The sequence below is a fragment of the Moschus berezovskii genome, chromosome X, assembly GCF_049115385.1.
Source record: "Moschus berezovskii isolate FMDL1 chromosome X, NW_MosBer_1.0, whole genome shotgun sequence".
NCBI lineage: Eukaryota > Metazoa > Chordata > Mammalia > Artiodactyla > Moschidae > Moschus > Moschus berezovskii.
Genome location: NC_142488.1, coordinates 26,640,282 through 26,664,205, shown reverse-complemented (window position 1 = coordinate 26,664,205; position 23,924 = coordinate 26,640,282). Strand labels below are relative to the sequence as shown.

General features: G+C 39.3%; 1 protein-coding gene across 1 annotated transcript in view; it reads right to left on the bottom strand.

Annotated features, from left to right (window-relative positions):
* IL1RAPL1 (interleukin 1 receptor accessory protein like 1) overlaps positions 1-23,924 on the bottom strand; it is a 712,082-nt gene that overhangs the window by 604,756 nt on the left and 83,402 nt on the right. The window contains exon 3 of the mRNA XM_088834257.1: positions 628-814. Coding sequence (XP_088690383.1) covers positions 628-814 — 187 coding nt within the window. The remainder of the gene's footprint in view (positions 1-627; positions 815-23,924) is intronic.

Sequence of the window (23,924 nt, the reverse complement as noted above, 5' to 3'; positions counted from 1 at the left end):
TATGTTCAAATCCTGAAGTTCACTCAATGATGTGACAGGAAGAACAGTGGCTGATTATTCTGTTTAAGGCTAAATTTTCTTCTGATTTTTGAAAAAAAAACTTAATCTAACACTATTTTTATAATGTTATACATTTTCATCAGGTTTTCAAAAATATGTATACTTTTATATGAAAAGGATTAGAATATGCACAAAGGTACTTCCATTAAACAGAATATTTCAATAAAACTGTATATAATTTTTTTATCACAGAAGCAAGTCAATCCTTTCTCTGCTGTTTGGGGATATTTTGGACTGCTTATATGAGTGCTTCAAAATGAATGCTTGACATATTTCAGTTCTTGAAATTATCAACACAGATTATAGTAGAATTGAAATGATTATCAGCATAAAATATATCCAAACATTCACACAATAGCTTAATACAGTGGACAACCATATAAATATTGACTAGGATTTTCAAAGTCACTGGTTTAAAAACTTACAATGACCAGCACAACTTGCTGTAGTATTTTATAAAGGCAGAACTGAACTACAGAACACCCATTCATTTTTTTTTTATCCAACTTGCCCTATAAGATACACATGAATCTATTTATGAGCAATAAAATCATTCATAGTCCATACCTTATACCACAGGATTTCAGGTTCTCTGCTTGGTAGCAAAAAGTCTTCTATGTCACGGCAGGCAATTTCCTTGCTTTTGCTAAGTTCAGCTTTATCAAAGTACTTCATCTTGGAATTGTAGCAGAGTCCAGTGTCATTTTCACCTACTGTCAGTGAGATGGATACTTTCATACAGTAAGTGGAGTTTCTGTAACAAAGCAGAATAAATATGGTGGCCTGGTGTGAACAAATAGCAACCGATGCAAAGGGAGTGCATTTACTTCATTCAAAAAGGTAAAGAAGGATAAAAACTCTATTGATTAATTAATGTATGGTGTCATGGCTTATTCCACAGGGCTCTTACTTGTCAGCTAAAGAATGCTTGGTTCTGTTAAACCATTTATATATTTTTCATATGCTGGGAAGTAAGTTTTATAATATATACAGGTTTGGTTTGAAAAAATGTTCAATAGAGATTTTTGTTATCTAGAAAAATAAAAGTAATAAAAAAAGATTTAGGTCAGGAAAGAAATCAAATTTGGGTATAATTATGCTAAAATCAGTAAACTCATACTCAGCCATAAATACAAATGAAATAATGCCATTTGCAGTGACATGGATGAACCTAGAGATTGTCCTACTGGGTAAAGTAAGTCAGACAAAGACAAATACCACATGGTATCGCTTATATGTGTAATCTAAAAAAGAATAGTAAAAATTAACTTCTTTACAAAACAGAAATAGAGTCACAGCTATAGAAAACAAGTTCATGGTTACCAAAGGGGGATAAATTGGGAGACTGGGATTAACATATTCACACTATTATATATAAAATAGACAACTAATGAGGACGTACCATATAGCACAAGGAACTCTACTCAATACTCTGTACTGATCTTTATGGGAAAAGAATCTAAAAAAGAGTGGATATATGTATATGTATAACTGATTCACTTTGCTGTATAGCAGGAACCAACATAACATTGTAAATCAACTATATTCCAATAAAAATTGTTGTTGTTAGTCACTCAGTTGTGTCCGACTCTTTTTAGACCCTATGGACAGTAGGCCATCAGGCTCCTCTGTCCATGGAATTTTCCAGGCAAGAATACTGGAGTGGGCTGCCATTTCCTTCTCCAAGGGATCTTCCCCACCCAGGGATAGAACCCAAGTCTCCTGCTTTGCAGTTGGGTTCTTCACTGCTGAGCCACCAGGGAGTCAGGCATTCATTGGTCATTGGGGAAATAATTCACACTGCATGAGATATGGTTGCATACCCTCATGATAAAAAGAAATGAACACATACTGTTTGTAAGTTTGTTTTTACTCATCTATCACCCTAAGTTTTTCAGATAAAATGTTTTAAAGAAATACACTTTATATTTTAGTATAATCACACTTTCTCCTGCTTTATCTACAAGGAGCTTTGTACTTTCATTTTGTTTGGTAGTTAGAATAGGAAAGGAGTCCAGAATGGTGGTGGCTAAAAAGATAAGGAAGGGAAAAGCCCTTGAAAATAGAACAAAGGAAGCTCTGAGAACCTGAGTGAGGACCTCAGGTAGAACAAACAGCACTCTTGGCTAGCCCAATTTACATAGGGCAGGCCCAGGGGGAGGAGAAAAAAACAAACATATAAAAAGAGGAGCCAAAATTGGGCCAGGGGCCTCTCTTCTCTTCCTGTCTTTTGGGTCGGCATGCCCTCAATGCATGCACGCCTTTCTTCTCTTCCTGTCTTTTGGGTCGGCATGCCCTCAATGCATGCGCACCTTAAGGATGTATTTTCCTAAATAAAAATTAATTAAAAATAAAATAAAATTGGTAAACCGAACAAAGAAATAGGAAAATGTAACTGATCTATTAAGCATAATGGAAGGACAGGAATAAGGCTGCTCAAGTCACAAAGTATTTACTGGTTGTCTGCTAAGAGGAGACGTTTTCAATGACTATGGGCAGTAAACAGTCTTAGATAAAAGTATTGCTCCGCTACAATCTATCTTTACAGACTCATACCCACTTGGACTGCAGTCCAGGTTGTGAGATGGGAGAAACACACTGATAAATTATGTAAGGACAACACCATCTTGATAGACAAATTCTACAGAATCAATTGATTAAATCAGCACATCAATTTATTCTTTGCTGGATCTGAGATTAGGTTTATAATGGAATGCATGAGAATAGGAATTGTGTTCAGAGATCTCTTTGAAAAAGTTGGACCAAAGGAAGTTTTCTTGTAAATTACACCATTTCTGTTTGCTAATATAGCCTCTAGACAGTCAGTGAACACTGATAATGTGTCCATCATTGTGCCAGGCAGTGAGAGTAAAGAGAAGAATTAGACATCAGAGTTAAGGTTTTCTTAAGAGAACTCTTTAGGTAAGTGCTGGATGGCATATATATGGCCATCAAAGTCCTGGACTTGAGTCTTACTGCTATATTTACAACTTGAGGCCACTCACCAAGCACCTCTGAAACTCTCAAGTGGTGTACAGAGACAACACTTTTCCAAGTATTGAATGTGATACTAAATTAAAACCTGTTTGGCCTGCCCTAGGCGTTCAATCAGGAGAAGGCAATGGCTACCCACTCCATTATTCTTGCTTGGAGAATTTCATGGACAGAGGTATCTGGCAGAAGTCCATGGGGTTGCAAAGAGTTGGGCATGACTGAGTGATTAACACACACACAGGTGTTGAGTGATGTTGATTCCTCTCTGTTTTGCACTGACGTGCATGGACCACAACCCCGAAGTCCTCCCCCTTATTCAGTCAAGATGCTTTGTTGTTTAAGCAGCAACTCGATTTAGATTCCTGCTTTTTTTTTTTTCCTCATGCTAATATGACACAATGAGAATGACCAGAAAATAGCCAGATTTGTTGTGGTATAATAGAGAACATACTTGGTATTTTTCCTGGCACAGATCTTCTAAAACTCTTACAATTTCTTGAGTGATTTTTCCTGAGTATTATTCATATGGGGTCCTTTTTGATCACATTTGGGTTTGTGCTAAGAGCTGACTTTGAGTGGAGCTCCTAGATAGACCGAGATCAGAGTTAGACCTGATCTCTTTCAGCCCCACCCACTGACAGGAAGGGGACAAGCACTGGAGACTGAGCTCTTTAAAAACTCTTAAAGCAAAAGGTTTGACGAGCTTCAGCTTTGGTGAACACAAGGCAGTGCTGGGTTGGTGGCAGGCCTGGAGAGCTTGTGCAAGCTCTGTGCCTCCTCCCTCATCCCTCGCTCTACACACCTCTTTCATCTGGCTGTTCATCTGTATCCTTTGAAATGCACTTTGCAATAAATCAGCAATAGTAATAAACTGACTTTCTGAGTTCTATGACCCATTCTAGCAAATGACAGAATCTGAGGGTGTTCTGCAAACCTCTGATTGACATCTGGTCAGTCAGAAGTGTAGGTAATTTGTGGACTTGCAACTGGCCTCTCCCAGGGCTGAGCCCTTAACCTGTGAGATCTGACACTAAGTCCAGGAAGATAGTGCCAGAGCCGAACTGAATGGTAAGACATCTAGCTGGTTGAAGAATGATCTCGTGTGGGAAAAACCCCATGCATCTGGTGTGAGAAGTGTTGAGAGTAAAGGAGCAAAACAGAGTTTACCATTACTGTTAGTTATTCAGCTTTATACCGGGTAGCAGAGAAAACTTCCACAAAAAATTAGAATTTAGATTTCTCTAGGAGCAGCAGCAGCTTCATATAATATGTAGTCTACAAGTATATCTACAATACTTAATATGTGAAACCATTAGCTATTAAATAGTCAATCAGTAGCATGAAAAACGTCCTCAGAGAAGGTGCTCAGGGATTTTTCTAGAATAATGAGACATATTCCCTGCCCCAATCCCTCACAATCTAGAAGTGATACACAAGTAAACAGTTGAAATTCAACGTGATAAATATTACAAAGGTGGCAGGTACCATCCACAGGAGTGCCAAAGAAAGAAAGAAGAAGACTTGATAAACTGTCATATATGATTATCTTAAAGTATGACTAATTTCAAAGTATTAGTAATTTTAAGAAAGGCTATTTCAAAGAATACTATGTACAAAGACTTGAAGGCATGGAACAACTTGGCATGTTTGAAGAAATGCAAATAATTTGGTGTGACTGAATTATAATCAGTGGCTTCCCTGGTGGCTCAGAGGTTAAAGCGTTTGCCTCCAATGTGGGAGACCTGGGTTCGATCCCCGGGTCGGGAAGATACCCTGGAGAAGGAAATGGTAACCCATTCCAGTATTCTTGCCTGGAGAATCCCATGGACAGAGAAGCCTAGTAGGCTACAGTCCACAGGGTCGCAAAGAGTTGGACACGACTGAGCGACTGAACGGATGGACAGACGGATGGATAAAGAACAGCAGGGATTGGAACTGGAGAGGTGTGCAGAAGCCAGGCTGAAAGTCCTCTAAAGTCACCATAAAGACTTTGGACTTTATGCTGGGAAATGGTGACATCTGGATTTTGGAAAGATTTTTCTGATTGTAGTGAGAAAAATGAATTGAACTGGATTGGAAGGAGGAATAAGTATAGTGAGACAAATTAGGAAGCAGTTGTATTTACTCAGGAAAAGAAATGACAACTCCAACAAAGGCAATGTCCATTGAGATAAAAAGGAGGGATAATGTGTGAAATATATTTAAGATATAGAATCAATGTGATAGTGAAGGAGCAAAGGAAAGAGAGACATACAAGATGATAAAGTTTTCTCAGATGAGTATATGAAAGGTAGAGTCAATCTTTTAGCATGGAAGATGTTGAAAAAGAAAAAGCTTTGAGAGCAAAAAAAGTGTGTTAAATTTTAGCTTGAGCTTCACACCCAAGAGGGAAAAAAATCCTCTTTGGGTCTGCCAGCAATATTGCTTATGCATTATTTATTAATTTCACTCCAGTACAGACTAAAGCATGCTCTTCTCAGGCTCCTTTTAAAATAATTCTTTTTAAGAAAAAATAATTTACTGAATTATTAAGTATTTTAGGATGCATTCAACTGTCTTAAAACATTTGAGGTTTAGAAACATACTGATATTTGTAGAACATGGTAGAATTCTTAAAGAACAGACTTTTCTAAGAAGTAAATCAGTGAATTCTAATTTTGAACCTTCCACATTAATCTTTTAAATTCAAGAGTCTTAGGTCTTCTTTCTCCTCAGACTTACATTGTTGTCAGTTTTCCCACATCTCCTTGTATCAAATACAAGGCCGTTGGGTCAACAGTAAGATCACTAAAGCCCAACTGCAGAGGTTCAGATTCCAGCCCAATCGCTTTTGAAAATAGGGAAAGTTACTTCACTTTAGGCTTCCATTTCATTATTTATACAAGGAGAAAATAATACTAAAGACCTCATAGGCTGCTGTGAGAATCAAGCATGTTAAAACATGGTCTTGTTATAAAGCCAGTGTGGGCCTCAGTCATTCAGCCGTGTCTGACTCTTTGAGACCCCATGGACAGCAGCCCACCAGGCTCCTCTGTCCGAGGGATTTCCCAGGCAAGAATACTGGAGTGGGTAGCCATTCCCTTCTCCAGGGGATCTTCCTGACCCAGGGATCGAACCTGGGTCTCCTGCATTGCAGGTGGATTCTTTATGGTCTGAGCCACCAGGAAAGCCTTAAAATACAGTTTCAGTCTTTTGGTGAGTATTAGAGCTTATTATCTGGAGAAGGCAATGGCACGCCACTCCAGTACTCTTGCCTGGAAAATCCCAGGGATGGGGGAGCCTGGTGGACTGCAGTCTATGGGGTCGCACAGAGTCGAACACGACTGAAGTGACTTAGCAGCAGCAGCAGCAGAGCTTACTATCAGTACTGGATTCCCTTTTCCTACTTCCTTTATATTTCTATTTTGCAGTAGGGCTAAACAGTGTTTATTTAGAAGGGAGCTTAGATAGACAGTATCACTATGATGATGCCTTCAGTTCCTTAGTGTTTAATTAGTGTGAAGCATAAGAATATAGATAAGTCCTTATGTTGTCATCTGGGATATGTGGTTGGGCTAGACAAGAATGAGGAAAGTTCATAAAAAATAAAACTCCTCACCTCAGTCACCCTGTCTTGCTCTATTATAAATGAAATTGAACCTTAATTTTCAGAAAGTGGCTCCAGATGAACATACTTAGATATTCTTATTTTCCTTTTATTCCCTAGGTTTGTGAGGTGATTGCTGATTTACTACTGTCTGGTAATGTCTGAAATTCCAGACTCCCCAGGATAGCACTATTTTCAAATTCCTTTCGATGTTTTAATACTTGTTTACTGTTTCTGTTCATCAGGAGGTGGTTTAAAAAGCTAAAAATAAAGCATCATCCAATGAATGCTACAGTCCTGTTTACTGAGAAGAGCTAACAGGAAGCAAGCAAGTTGTGACACATTAATAAACATACGACCCCCTGAGGGGAATGACACACTCTCAAAGTAAAGAGTCCCATCCGTCATCATTAAATTTGCAGTATGACTGCTATGGCACTGCGGATCACTGTAGTCAGGGAAATATGGAAGAATGGGGTAAATGGGAAAAGAGTGCTCAGCCAGGATTTACAGTAAAAATCATGAGCACATATCTACTCAGCTTCTATTGTTTTACCAGATGAGCTGCAATCTAGGCAAAAATTAAAACATGACTGCTGGTTCCAATGTTTGTCAAATGGGTAGAGAGACAGGATATTACATGTATGTGGACAAAATGGTTGTTCATAATTGAGAGTTAATACTCATCATTTCCAGTGAAGAAATATTAATGTGAAATTTTTTTTAAACCAACTTTGTTCTAGCAAGGGCAACCCTACAGGACACACAAGTGCATAAAACGTACTATACAAACAACACAGATAGAGATCAACCTCCTGAGGTTACAGCAAAGGGACCCAAAACTTAAAGTAAGTCAATGATTCGTCTAAGTTCTACTAACTGGTGGCAGAAATGGGATTGGAACTCATATTTTCTAACTTCTAATTCATTGGTCTCTTCTGTACACTACTGAAGATAAGTAGTGCTGGGTTAACGCACATAAACTATATATAAGTGAGTGAAGTGAAAGTGAAGTAACTCAGTCGTGTCCGACTCTTTGCGACCCCGTGGACTGTAGCCGACCAGGCTCCTCCGTCCGTGGGATTCTCCAGGCAAGAGTACTGGAGTGGGTTGCCATTTCCTTCTCTATACATTGTTTAAAACAAAAGAAAACTACCTACTTTTAGCCCCGATTTTATATTATTTTACATTCTAGAGTAGATGCCTATGGGAGAAAGGCAGAAGGTGCTTTAACTTGAGTTTCTTTGAAAAGTTAGGTCCTTAAAACTCTCAAACATCTAAAAAGGAATAAAAGGGGCGCAAGCAGCAGGAATTGAAGAAATATGGTTTCATCAACTCTTTCTACTAGACACTTTCTACATGTATATACATACTTGTAAAAGGAACGGCTTTGGAAAGGACTGACTAAGGGTTGTGTTTTATAACGGAGAAACTCACTAGGGATTAACAAACATTTCTGGACATAATCAAGAAGTAAATCTATGACACAGAAAATAGAATTAAAATACTTTCTGTAAGTACAGTCTCTGGAAGTCAGTACAGTGTACTGAAGTTCTCCACAGGTTCCTTAGCAGTGTGCTACTTTGAAACAGCAAAAGATTTTGAATTGGCATGCAAGGAAGCGACCAGAGATTTTTAAAGGATGACAGTATTACACAGCTACAGATCGAGGTGTGGAAATCTGGGTAGTGTAGGCAGGAGGTAAGAAAGAAAAACATATGTGGGAAGAGAAATATTGTATATTACCTGATTAGCTATAGAGTATTTTAAAAAGTCATGTTATTCCATACCTAAGTGTAGCACAGTTTCAATTATTCTATAATCACACCCTCTATGCATGATAATGTATGGTATTCAGTGTCTCTCTCCACTCCAACAGAATTACCAGCAACATGATTGTTAAATATGTCCTCTACGGAGGCGCCACTGAACACTTGACTTGTATATTATGCTAATTTCCTGGTCCCTAGGGGAAATAATAACATTTCCATAATGTTTGGAAATCTCCCACTTTATGAAGTGCTGAAAGAGATAGGGATTTGATTGATATTTTTTAAGGATTAAGTTGTTTTAGGCTTCTATGTTTTATATAGTTTAACATTCTTCTTTTTCAAGTCATAATCTTTCATATATAATTATTTTTTAAAAAAACAAAAGCAGAGAGTATTTCTGAAGTGCTACAAACGTTTGGGGACTGAAAAACAGCACAGAGGTCTGGAAAATCTGAAAGTTCAGTTACTACAGAATGGAGCAGAACTCAACTGTTTCAAAGGTGGCTTCTTAAACTATAGATTTGACTGTAGTGTTTAACCACTTGCGAAAACAAATGTTGGGAATCAAAAACGTCAGGGTTAGACTGTGGCAGGAACATCTTACAGTTTGTTAAGGCTTAAATATACATTGATAATTCATTTCTAATCTTAAAGCTTTCCAATTTTTCTATCTGTATTTTTTTTCCTATCAGTCCTTACAGTGATGCCTGAAGCTATGCACGTGGCCCCTCTATCTTACCTTTCTCAGCACACCCTATGCTTACAGTGACTGACGAAAAATGTGAAATTTGTTTGCATTAGGTTTTCTTTTCAGAAGAGCTCTGGAGAACCTATTGATTTAACTGTGGTTGAAATCAGCCCTTGTAAAAGGACAAGAGTAAGAACATGGAGCAATTGATAAGACCTAAAAGTACCAGCTTAGTACCTTTTTGTTTGCAATTCTTTTTCCTAAATGCAACTGGTAAGTTAAACTTCATCTACAGTCTTCTGCTAACTATACATTTAAAACAATTATCTCCCTCTTTTTTGATGGAAAGCGAATTAACATAATTTTATCATTTTAATCTTTCTAGCTTGGTATTCCTGGAATATTAGACGTGAAGAGGACTTGTATGAAATTCTAGTCTAGTATTTCTCCCCCTGAGTTATTACTGGGGTAGGAGAACTTTGAAACATCATTACTATAGACCCCAAGGTCTCCCTCTAGACCTCTTCTGAAGAAAAAGAGACAGATTTAAAACAGACACACACACATACAAAAAATGTCACCAAAGGAAACCGAGGCTCAGAAAGTATGCTCTGCTGCTGCTGCTAAGTCACTTCAGTCGTGTCCAACTCTGTGCGACCCCATAGACAGCAGCCCACCAGGCTCCTCCGTCCATGGGATTTTCCAGGCAAGAGTACTGGAGTGGGGTGCCATTGCCTTCTCCGGAAGTATGCTCAGGGTCATGTAAATTTCAAATTGCTTCAGAGAAGTTACAACTGACCTCCTCTATCACTATCCAGCTTATCTCTGTTTATTTTCTTCATAACAATCACAGTTTGTAATTACCCGTTTTCCCTTACTTTGCTGCCTCCTCTGTTAATAGATATTCTTCTCGTAATAAGCAAATTAAGAGAGTTAGCTCTATGCTCGCTGAATTCTTAAAGGCATATATTTTTCAAAATTCACACAACATAATATTAACCATTTGCAAGTGCACAGTAAAGCATCATTTAGCACATTCATAATGTTGTGCAGCCATCACCTCTATCTTGTTCCAAGACATTTTCATCACTCCAAAATGAAACAGAACCATTAGCGATCACTCTCCATTTCTCCATCCCTGTGGCCCCCGGCAGTCACTAATCAGATTTCTGTCCTTATGGATTTGCTTAGTTGGAATATTTCACATAAAAGAAATCATACAACATGTGGACTTCTGTGTCTGAGACTTTTTCTTTCACTTAGCATCATGTGTTCAAGGTTCATTCACATTGTGGTATGTATCTGTAACTCATTTCTTTTCTTTTTGGCTGAACAATAGCCTATTGTATGGATATATCATATTTAGCTTCCTGCTTCCATATTTTGATTATTAAAGATAGAGCTGCTATGAACATTCATCTACAAGTATTTCTTTGCATGTCTTCTTGGAATTCCCAGGTGGCGCAGTGGTAAAGAATGTACCTGCCAATGCAGGAAACACAAGAGACTCAGATTCCATCCCGGGGTGGTGAAGATTTCGCTGGAGGACAGCATGATAACCCACTCCAGTATTTCTGCCTGGAAAAGTCATTGCACAGAGGAGACTGATGGGCTACAGTCCATGGGGTCACAAAGAGTTGGACCCAACTTAGCACACATGCATTACATACTTCTTGCAATACTTTTGCGTGCGTATCTAGGAGTGGAAATGTTGAGTTCTGTGGTTATTCTATGCTTAAGTTTTAAATGATTCAGGGACTTTTCAAAAAAAAAAATCTCTTTAACTCTTTCTCCTTTTCTGAACACTCCAGTTTCTCCTGACATACGGAGAATAATACATTATAGGAATTTGTTCAGTGATGGCTGATTTAGAATAAGGACTTAAGAAGCCTAATGATATCCTTGAGTGTCTTGTACAGTGCCAGGCATATAATAGGTACTCTGAATAAACATTTGTTAATTGAATGAATGAACTATTAGTTCATGGCTACAAAGTTCTGATTTGCACTGCTTTTTGTTTAAGCCCTCTAAACAATCCTCACCTGTATCCCACCATACTGTTGGGTTGGCCAAAAAGTTCATTTGGGTTTTTCCATAAGCTGGTACAGAAAAACGTGATCAAACTTTTTGCCAACCCAATACTTGTTACCTCCTTTCTCTGTATGCTTCTTTGACATAGCACATGTCAAGAATGTGTATGTGCCAAGAAAATGACTCTTGCAAGCCAGGCAAAAATTGCAACACAGCTGTAAAGATTTCCTGGCAATGAACCCTAACCTGGTTAATCTCCTCCCACCATGCCTACAACAGACCTTTTTAGAATGGTAAACTTTCTTGATTTGAAAGATAAGGGAAAGATGAGAGAAGGGGAGCATAAATGTTTGAGCCACATTTAGGTCAGTTGCAAATCACTTTTTCTCCCTCCAAGCATCACACAGGGAGGATTTTCTAAAGTGATTCTAATAACTCTTGTACTATTAAATCTTGCTCCTAGACTGCTGTGGAAAAGATGTGATTTAGGATTCACACACTCAGCTAATCCTGCAGCCCACCCCTCATTTTAAGATGAAAATTTCAGGGAAAATTTCAGTAAAGCAAAATCTATACTGATCTTTAAAGAAGACAGAATCTGCCGAAATTTTACCCACGGACAAACAGATTTTTTAGAGTTAGCCTAATGTTTTGAAATTTAAAGCCATACTTTCCCCCTACTGTATGTAAACCAAATCTGGACAATGCTACAAAATAGTTGGTATAATCAGTGATTTTTTTCCTACTAATACTTCTCTAAGTATTTTATGAATATAATAATGGTCATATGTTTTATTTATTTTCACACTTCAGGTCAAAATTTCTTTTTTAATTTATTTATTTTAATTGGAGGCTAATTACTTTACATTATTGTATTGGTTTTGCCATACATTGACATGAATCTGCCAGGTCAAAATTTCCTGACAATAGCTTGGCTTTCCTTGACTTCAAGATAAAAATACAAGTGATAAGTAAAATTAACTGTGAAAATGGTAGATAAACTTAATTATAATGGGCATTTATATCATATATTTAACTACATGTAAAAGATAAAAACTGAATCTATTCCATAAAATTGACAGAGGTGCATATTTCCAGACTCTGGAGATTGGTGTTATTTTGAAGACATAATGTTTACCAAAATGCACAGTCAAGAGTTTCATGTAAAGAGTGACTTTGAACTTAGCATATTTATAAAGTGGCTCAACTTCTACATACACAAAGAAGACAGAACAGTGTGTCTGTATCTGGGAAAACTACTCCTCACTCAAGAAAGGTTTGGGGGAAATGGATATGGAACTAGAATTACTTTCTGAAGAAGGAATTGCAGGGACCTTCCTGAATTTACCTGTTCACAGCACCAAATTAGTGCTCCAATTTGAAGATAACAAGCGATATCTTGCTTGCTTTTTCATCACTTTCTAATGTCGCATTTTCAAGTCTTTTACTTCCTTTTCTCTTGTTATGGTTTGAGGTAGTTTCATTCTATGTAAATTTTGGCATATTGCCTCTTAAACTTTTCATAGCAAATGCAGGCCGTTTCATAGAAACAAAACAAAACCATTAAGCCCAGTAGGAGACACTCAGCATAATACAGGAATGAATATATTAACTATCATTTACTACAAGAGCTAATTAAATATCACTTATTGAACATTTAAAATTCATCCACTCAGTCAATATTTATTGAATGAAGACTATGTGCTTGGCCCAACTAGGGATAAAGCAGTGAATAAACAAGTGTTTGGTCCTATGGCACTTATACTCTACTGAGAGAAAATGGTAGGGTAAAGAACATTGTGCAAAAATCTTTATGAAATACTAATTCACACCCATTAAGATATCTATTACCATTTTTTTTTTAAAAAAGGAAAACAAGTTTGGCGAAGATATGGAGAATTTGGAACTCTTGTGCATTGCTAGTGGGAATGGAAAATGGTGCAGTTGCTGTGGAAAACGAGTTTGGCAGTTCTTCAAAAAGTTAAACACAGAATTACCATATGATCCAGCAATTTCACTCCTAGTTGTATACCTAAAAGAACTGAAAGCAGAGACATAAACAGATACTTGTACAATAATGTTCATAACAGCATTACTCGTGATGGCCAAAAAGTGTAAATGTCCACCAAAAGATGAAGGAATAAGCAAAGCATGGTATAGACATACAATAGGATATTATTTGGACTTCAAAAGAATGAAATTCTGATACATGTTACAACATGGATGAAGCTTGGAAACATTATGTTAAGTGAAATAAGTCAAGACACAAAAGGACAAATATCCTATGACTCCATTTACATAATGTACACAGGATAGGCAAACTGCTAGAGATAAGGCTGGGGAGAGAGGTAGGAATGGGGGATTACTGTTTAATGGGTACAGAGTTTCTATTTGGGATGATGAAACATCTAGAAATAGATAGTGGTGATGATTGAGCAACAGTATGAATGTAATTAATGTCACTAAATTGTACAACTAGCAATGGTCAAAATGGTAAATTTTATGTTAAGTGCATTTTACCACAATAAAAATTAAATTTTACACTTTATATGGGAAAAATACGATATATGAATTATATCTCAACAAAGCTATTATTTTAAAAAAATCTTTATATGCATTATCTCATTTAATCTCCCTCTAGAGAATCTCAGTTATCCCTTTCACTTCAAATACCACTTCGATGTTTTTGTCTCCTGTATGCATATCTCTAGCTCTGACCTCTATCTGAAATTTAGATTTATATGCCCAGTTGCTTATCATAATTAACTGAAATAAAAAACTTAGTATAGATCTAATATGACTCATAAATACATCTTTACCTCTACCCTCAAATCTATTCTTACCCTAGTCTCCCCTCTATCACTGATAGACACAACATTTACCCAGTTGCTCAAGCAAAATAACTAGAAATCCCTTGAAATGTTAGTTTTATCCCAATAGAACTAGTGTGATGTCAGTGTTGTTGCTGTTTAGTCACTGAGTCATATCTGACTCTTTGTGACCCTATGGACTGTAGCCCGCCAGGCTCCTCTGTCCATGGGATTCTCCAGGCAAGAATACTGGATGGGTTGCCATTTCCTTCTCCAGGGGACCTTTCCCACTCAGGGATCGAACCTGTGTCTCCTCAGATTCTTTACCACTAAGCCACCAGGGAAGCTTGTGATGCAAGTGAGGGGTGCCAATAACTCAAAAATTAAGGTAAATATTATCTCAATGCAATATTGAATAAAACCAAATTAATACCAAAAAAATCCATGAAAACAATAAAGGCTTATAACTCTTTAGTATACCACTCTGTATTATATTTATCCTATCAATGATCGCTAATTTATATTTTTCCTGACTTTATTTTTATTTTCTCTTCCACAAGAAAGGGAGTCTTATCTGTCTTGTTTACCACTTTGTTCCATAAATATGTTCCCCATGTCCGAGGCTCTCATGCCAACTGACTTCTAGGTTGGATTTTTTTCAAGAGAGTATGTGTTGTTTCAGCTTCTGGGTCTGATAACACCAATTCCTTCCTCTCTTCTTCCCTTCATATATAGGGGTGGTTGCTAATCCCTGGATTGCCTATGTCCCACCATTTCATCACTTCTCACATATTTATAACCCATTTCCCACATTAAATTATCCCTACTGAACTGCTTATAATAAACTTGCTTTAACTGACTAGATCTTAGCTCATATAGTAGTTTAGGAAACAAAGTGTTGAATCTACATTACACATAAATTGCTAAAATTTACCCAGGAGGTAAAAGAAAGAGGTAAACAAATTATATATTTGCAAATATTACACATAACACCTCTAAACATGGTCCATTTAATAAATAAGGGTGCTTTTGCATTTTCCTATCTATGAGGAAAGTCTTTCCTTTGTATATCTAAAACAAAGGGGGCGGGGGAGAGAATTAAACTGTGAGTTAATTTAATTTAAAAGCAAAATTAGATGTTTTTGAGAAGAGACTTTTTTACTCTGTATAATTTATGCACATTTCACAGTTGGTTTCTTTTCAATACTTTTTAGGCAATTTTAGTATCAATTACAGTCAACAGCAATTTTTACATTTTTCTGACCTGAAAGAAGAGCCATTAATCTGAATCACCTACAATTCCCTAAAAGAACAAATGGTTTAAATATCAGAAATCTAATAACTTTACTTGGTGAAAACAGGCCATTTTCAGGGAAAAGAAAATGAGCTAATGATTTATATTTCCTTATAAATATAAACATGGTTGGAATGTGGCAACTGTACTAGGGATTCCTGTCAACAAAGAAGGTAGGAATAAAATACACTCAGGTTGGCAGAATGCAAAGTCATGGAGTGATAGGAAAGATATTATTAAAAGTGTTAAAAACAAAATATAAGTGGGTTACATCTTTATCAAAATGTGATAACGAATACTAAAGAAGAGGACATTTGTGAGGGCAGAGGAATCCACTAACAGGCTGTTGTGGTCATGGATAAATAACTTGTCCTTCCCTGAACTTCAGTTAACTGATCATAAAATTGCGAGGATACTTAAACTCATAGAGTTGTTGTGAGAAGTAAACAACATCCTGATATAAAACACTTTGTAATGAGCAAACCATTACATAGTATGTCTTATTGCTGTTACCATTTTCTGCTCTGAAGGTTTAACCTTTTAGATTGTCAACCTTACTGCATCTCTTTGAATCTTCACACGTAGGCCTGGTGGTGTTCCACATCCCCTTCATTATTCATAGTATTTTCACCACTGGTTAAACAGGGAATTTATATCAAGGTCACCACTTTTAAAGGCTTAATCTCCTTTCCAGCAGCACTTCATAAAAGAGATAAATCATATAGTTCTTTACATTTAATCTCTTTATCCTACTGCATATATAACCATCTTCCATTGCTGTTCTTCAGATTCAACTTTTCATTTTTATAGAAAGGCTCAATACGAACAGAACACCCTTTCCAGGAGGGAAGTCTCATACATTTTGAAATTCAGTTAAGCTCATCTCATATCATTGCCAGAAAGAACTGCCATTGATGTGAAGGCAACCCTAGATGCAGCAGCAGGGAGAGAAAGAAAGGAAGGAAGGAAGAAAATACCATGAATGAGGGCTTCTTATTAGCTGTGCTCTCCTGGTTTTAGATGGATGAATCACCAAGGAGATTCTAGAACTGGATAGTTGAATATTTGCGGATGTTAACTTAGAACAGACATTTTGAAATTCAGTATTCAACAGTATGGGTTATATGAAAAACATTTATCCCAAGCCAGAAGAGAGATGGAATAATTACACAAGAGACTATGTAACAGTCTGCTGTCCAAATACATTTCTACCAATACTATAAGATTATTTCTCATGTTCTTCCTACATGAAATAACTATTAAAAAGTACTGAAAATAGCTCTATTGTATACATGATTTCCAATTACAAAATCAGTTTTTTTCCTTAAAAGTCCATTATGATAATAGCAAGAAAACAAAGGGAGAGAGAACTCCTATGGAAGGGAAGAATTCAACTATGTTATATTCAGCCTTATCAGGATGCAGGGTTTTCCCAAGTAATTTCTCATACATACATGAAGAGTATCATAATGATTAACCAGATATCTTTTCTTCGAGTGCTTTCTCAAAGTTACAATCTATGCAACAGCATTGTAATCATTCCCACTCTCAAAACCCTTCTGTTCACTAGTCTATTAAATACAATGGTAATTGACCACCTTGGTGACTAATTTACAAAAGCTATTATATTACTTCTGGCCTCTTGTATTCTTTACTAACATGGATTTATTTGGAATCCAAATTGTACAAAGTATCATGGCATAATTTGACTGTGCAGTTACTGGTATTTTTATTTACCATTTATTATGTCAATAAAGTACAAATCAAATGGCAACCAACTCCAGGAAGAATCCTGGAAAATCCCATGGATGCAGGAGCCTGGTAGGCTACAGTCCATGGGGTTACGAAGAGTCAGATACAACTGAGAGACTTCATTTCACTTCACTTTATGTCAATACTGTATAAAGCACACAAGATGAACAAATTATTACTTTGAATTGTGGCTCTGGGTATGTTAGCTTGTCATTTGTTGAATAAAAGCCTACAAGAGGGCTTACATCCTTTCCCCTAACTCCAAAATAGTATTATTAATATTATGCATGTAATATTTACTTGATCCACTGGTGTAATACTGATTTTACAGAGAAATATCGTATGTTCATGTGCATGTGTGTGTCCTCTATATCTACCTATGACTTACCTCTTTCCCTTCACTAATAAAAATCTTTCAGTGGGAGTGTTAACTACTCTCCTCACTTTCTCAACCCAGGCTCATCTTTTTTCCTACCATCGTCTGAATTTTCTCACCAATATTTCTCAGAAAATACTGTTACTAGGATTATCAGTAACCTGACTTTCAACTGTTATCTGGCTGGAGCATATTACAATTTAATTTTATTTATGTCTATTTACCTTGAGATTTTATTATTTTCCTGGTTTTCCTTTTGTGTCTTGGTTCATTCTCTCATTTTCCCTTAAATACAGAATTTACCTGGGCTTTTGTCCATGTCATTCATTTCCTCTTGAGTACTATTATGTTACTGAGTGATATTCAGAATGAAATATTGCTGCCCCCACTGATGGATCACAGTTATGTGCTAGTGGTATACAAAGTAATAGGGTAAATGCTGCACTTTTTAAAAAACATTGAAAAGTCAATTTTTAATAAGTACATGCCAATGGTGAAAAAATCCCCACTGATGAGCCCCAGACACCCTGAAGCCAATCCTCAGGGCAAATCCTATTACTAGGTTCTTTGTTATCCACAGGAATTGGACCAATTAACACCCTCAACAACAATGTTTGAGAGTGCCAGTTTTCTCATACCATTAACTAACATGGTAAGCTACGAATTGCTTTCATCTCTGGTAATCTAATAGGTAAAAACATGGTCTTTTATTTATTTTTGTCTTAACTTGCAATTTGATTAATTGTGAGGTTGAATATTTTTCATATACTTAAATAGCATTTGTATGCCTTATTTTGTGAACTGTCATCTTGATTTTTTTTTTCTACTGGATTAATGGTCTTATTTTTATTAATTTGTAGGAGACTTCTGAGGTCAAACTTTGAGATGGGAAATACTAAGTTATGACTTGAGGCCAAGTATATTAGAGTGCTGGTTACTGGGAAATCAGAAGAAAGGAGTACAAAAAAAGTATAGTACCAGAGGTGGTCATCCCTTCTTAGGAAGAGTGAGGTACCTTTAAGGGGAAACATGTCCTTCAAAGATTGAGGGGAAAAAAGGAACTGACTAAAGATAAAGGACTCAAATGAATGAATGAAGACTGTGACTAAGAATCAGAAGAAATCAGACTTGTAAAAAATATACAATTTGTTGAAAAATACCACCAAAACAACCAATATATAATAAAATCAATGCATCACAATGACAGAAAAAGAAGGTGACCTTAAAATATGAAATAAAAATAAGCCATGCAATCCCCTAACCTACCCACTTCAAAGTGTCTTCTAGTGCTGGTTCAGGAGGAAAAAAAGTAAACAATGAGAATTAATTCAGCAGATAAAACCACTGCAGAACACATATGCAAACATACACATCCACATTTGCACAAAGCTGAGGAAAAATTTAATTTGACACTCCAACAGGAACCGTATACTTAAATAAGCATTGCAGAATTGGAATCATAAACTTTTTTTTAAACTTTAAAGACAAAAGAACAAACAACATGAAGTATGAAACAGGAACTAATCAAACTTAGTAGAAACAGAATAAATAAAGATTGAATTACAAAGTACCTATGATAGGCAGAATTTCTAAAATGGCCAGTGAAAGATGGTCTACTTGAATTCTCAGAACATGTGAAAATAATGAGCTAACACTTCTGTCATTATGGTACATTATATGGCACCATGACTTAAAATAGGGAGTATTACCCTGGATTATACACATGGGCCCTTAAAAATGTAGAATTTTATCCAGATGGTGGCAGAAGAGAAAGTCAGAGGTGCATGAAGCATACAAAGGATTCAACATGTCATCACTGGCTTGAGGATGGAGGAAGGCACTTGCAAAGAATGTGATCAACTTTTAGGAGCTGGGAGTGGCCCCTGACAGAAATCAGGAAAAAAAAAAAAAAAGGAACCTTAATCCTAATCCTATAACCACAAGAATCTGAATTTGGCCAACTACTTGAATAAGCTTACAAGTAAGAGGTTTCTTCCCCAGATCCTCCAGTTAAGAGCCTAGCACAGGAAATTTTGATTTTGGAGTTACAAGACCCTAAACTGAGCCTGCTGTGTTCTGACTTGCAGAACTATGAGGAAACAAACAAACAAACAAAACAGGTGTGTTCATGGCATGAACCACCAAGTTCATGGCAATTTGTCATGGCAGCAATATGGAGTTCCCTAGGGAGAAGAGGTATAACCACAATTAACAAAGGGTCATCAAGGATACCCTAAAAGATCTAAAGGATATAAAAGAAAGAAGGAAATAAAACAAAAAGTTTTAGAAAGAACATGATAGAAAAGGCAGGAAGAAATTATCTAATGTACTTATAACTGAAATCCTTAAAGGGGAATAAAGCAAATCAAAGAAACAGAAGAAGGTTTCTAAGACAATAATTCTAGATAGCTTTGCTAAAATAAAAGCTATGAATTTACATATTAAAAAAGGAATGACACTGCCTCAGTTCCTAAAAAAAAAAAAAGAAGTTTTTTTTTTTTTTTTTGCGATCACCTTGAAAAGCCGCAAAGCTGATCGCCGAAGAATTGATGCTTTTGAACTGTGGTGCTGGAGAAGACTCTTGAGAGTCCCTTGGACTGTAAGGAGATCCAACCAGTCCATTCTAAAGGAGATCAATCCTGGGTGTTCATTGGAAGGACCGATGCTAAAGCTGAAACTCCAATACTTTGGCCACCTCATGTGACGAGTTGACTCACTGGAAAAGAGTCTGATGCTAGGAGGGATTGGGGGCGGGGGGAGACGGGGACGACAGAGAATGAGATGGCTGGATGGCATCACCGACTCGATGGACATGAGATTGAGTGAACTCCGGGAGTTGGTGATGGACAGGGAGGCCTGGCGTGCTGTGATTCATGGGGTGGCAAAGAGTCGGACGCGACTGAGCGACTGAACTGAACTGAACGCACGGACAGGATATGGATCTCTGGCTCAACTCGCCGGTAGGAAACACAGGCAGGAGAACCGGAAGTGCAGTTCATTAGCCAGCCCATTGCCGCCAAGGAGGCGGGCCAACTGCAGAGGCTGTTGAGGAGCACATCGGCGCGCGGAAGTCCCTGTGTTCCTCACATCAACGACTTCCGGCTGCGCCTGGGGAGATGACACAAAGGTGAGGCCAGGCCTAGCACAAAGGCCATAACCCTTATAGATACAAATATTTTCAGAAACTCACAAGAATTTCGTGTAGCACTTCCTTAGAGGCAAGTTTCTTGGCGTACTAAAGTTAGGCTGGTGATCCCACTGTGAAGTTCGGGAGGGGTGGTTTGCAGACTTACACATCGATATTAAAGACGATTTTCACCCAGTTTGTCAGGACACTTCCATTTTCTCTTCTTTTCAGCTCCCCTCTTGTACTACAATGGAACAATCTCTAGAAAGAGCTTTGGATCTTGCAGAGTCTGTCATTGCAAGTGCCCAACAAAGACCTCCGAAAAGGAAAAACTCATCGAGTGGGGAGATGTCTCTCTATGAAAAACTTTATGACATTTATGTAGAAGAAAGTGGAAAAGAGCCTGAGGTTGCGGACGAATTAAGAAGCAACGTGAACCTATTAGAGAAGCTCCTTAGGAGAGAATCGTTGCCCTATTTGGTGGTCAACCTGTACCCAGGAAAGCAGGGCTATTCACTGATGCTCAAGGGGGAAAATGGATCATTTTCAGAGAGCATTCGACTGCCTTATGAAGAAGGGGAATTGCTCGAATACTTAGATGCTCAAGAATTACCTCCTGTTTTGGTGGATCTCCTGGAGAAGTCTCCGGTTAACTTTTTTCATCAGGGGTGTGTGATAGCGGAAATACGGGACTACAGGCAGTCCAGTGAACGGGAGCCTCCGAGTTACCAAAGCAGACATATTCTCTTACGTCCCACCATGCAGACGTTAGCCTGTGATGTAGAGGCCATAGCCAGCGATCACCAGAACTGGACTCAGGAGGACAAACTTTCGCTTGAGAGCCAACTGATCTTAGCTACAGCCGAACCACTGTGTTTAGACCCTTCTGTATCAGTAGCTTGCACTGAAAACAGACTGCTCTGTAACAGACAAAAACTGAACAGTCTTCCCATGAAAAGGAATTTGAAGAGATTTTCTACAGCCTCTCTGAATCGGCAGCAGGACTTTCCTCCCTATCCACTTCCTCCTGAGCTAACAGCCCTGACTTCTTTCACAGAAAGACAAGAAAGTAAAACAGATAAGCAGTATGACCTCAAAACTTTGAAAGCAGGCAAGTGTGTAGATACGTGGAAACAGAGACCCTGTGATTTGGCTGTGCCTTCTGAAGTGGATGTGGAGAAATATACTAAGTCTTTCGAATATGATGACTTAGAACCAACAGTCTGGCCAACTTATGAGGTAGTAGAAGATTCTATATTTGGATATGAAGACAGCAGTCATTCCCAGGCAACAAAGCAGATGCTCTTGCATCCATTTAATGATCCATTTATCTCTGGAAAAAGCAGGTCCCGTAAAAAAAAAAGAAAAGTCAGATATGAGAGACAGATGTCTCCGCACCATTTCTTCACAGATGACCATCCCAGTAGTTTCCTGTCCGGGTCAGAGACTGATGATGTGAGGGTGGTCAGTTCATCTGAGGAATCATCCCAGGAGAGCACCCAATGTCCAGTGCAGATGTCACACAGCTCCAGTGACTCGGATGATCTCAGGCCACCTTCTCCAGGGAAAGAACTAGAACAGCCTAAGACTGGGTTGGTTCAGTCTTCTGGTGACTCAGCTGGTTTCAGGCAACCTTTTCCAGGGAAAGAACCAAGACAGCCTAAGAATGGGTCAGTTCAGTCTTCAGTGCTGGGCAAGGGAGCCAAACATCCACCTTCACCCATCAGACTTCCCTTGTACCCAGGAAAGAGCTCCTGGGGTGACAGTTTCACTTCTCAGCAGGCAAGTAGCTCTCATAAATTTCCATCTCCTGCCTCTGCTCCTAAGCTACCAAGTCTTTCCCAGAAATCTTACATGGAGGTGAGTCAAGTTAGCTCAGTTCCTGCCATGGCCCTGTCCACTGTGGGCTCATCACAAAGGACTGAAGCTTCAGCCACATCCTCTGGTCTGAATATCACCAAAGAGGTGCAGCCTGGTGGAGGAGGCCAGGCCTTAGAGAGTGTCTCTAAGCCAGTGAAGGACTCTACTACAGCTGCTGCAGGAATCAAGCCTGGCCCCTTAGCTACAGGAACCAAGCTTAGCCTCCTGCCCATAGGGCTCATGCCCAGCCCCCTGCCCACAGGGATCAGGCTGGAGCTCCTGCCCACAGGCATCAAGTCCAGACTCTTGCCCACAGGTATCAATCTTGGTACCCTGCCAACAGGGATCAAGCCTGGACCCCTGCCCACAGGGATGAAGCTTGACCACCAACCAACAGGGGTCAAGCCTGGCCCCCTGCCCACAGGGATGAAGCCTGGCCCCCAGTCCATAGGGATCAAGCCTGGCCCCCAGCCCATAGGGATCAAGCCTGGTCCCCTGCCCACAGGGATCAAGCCTGGTCCCCTGCCCACAGGGATGAAGCCTGGCCCCCTGCCCACAGGGATGAAGCTTGACCACCAACCAACAGGGGTCAAGCCTGGCCCCCTGCCCACAGGGATGAAGCCTGGCCCCCAGTCCATAGGGATCAAGCCTGGCCCCCAGCCCATAGGGATCAAGCCTGGTCCCCTGCCCACAGGGATCCAGCCTGGTCCCCTGCCCACAGGGATGAAGCCTGGCCCCCTGCCCACAGGGATGAAGCTTGACCACCAACCAACAGGGGTCAAGCCTGGCCCCCTGCCCATAGGGATCAAGCCTGGCCCCCTGCCCACAGGGATGAAGCCTTGCCCCCTGCCCACAGGGATGAAGCCTGAACCCCTGCCCACAGGGATGAAGCCTGGCCCCCTGCCCACAGGGATGAAGCCTGGTCCCCTACCCACAGGGATAAAGCTTGGCTACCAAACAACAGGGATCAAGCCTGGCCTCCAGCCCAAAAGGATGAAGCCTGGACCCCTGCCCACAGGGATCAAGCTGGAGTCCCTGCCCACAGGCAACAAGTCCAGCCTCTTGCCCACAGGTATCAATCTTGATACCCTGCCCACAGGGATGAAGCTTGACCACCAACCAACAGGGGTCAAGCCTGGCCCCCAGCCCATAGAGATCATGCCTGGCCCCCTGCCCACAGGGATGAAGCGTGACCACCAACCAACAGGGGTCAAGCCTGGTCCCCTGCCCATAGGGATCAAGCCTGGACCCCAGCCCATAGGGATCAAGCCTGGCCCCCTGCCCACAGGGATGAAGCCTGGCCCCCTGCCCACAGGGATGAAGCTTGGCTACCAAACAATAGGGATCAAGCCTGGCCTCCAGCCCAAAAGGATGAAGCCTGGACCCCTGCCCACAGGGATCAAGCTGGAGTCCCTGCCCACAGGCAACAAGTCCAGCCTCTTGCCCACAGGTATCAATCTTGATACCCTGCCCACAGGGATGAAGCTTGACCACCAACCAACAGGGGTCAAGCCTGGCCCCCAGCCCATAGAGATCATGCCTGGCCCCCTGCCCACAGGGATGAAGCGTGACCA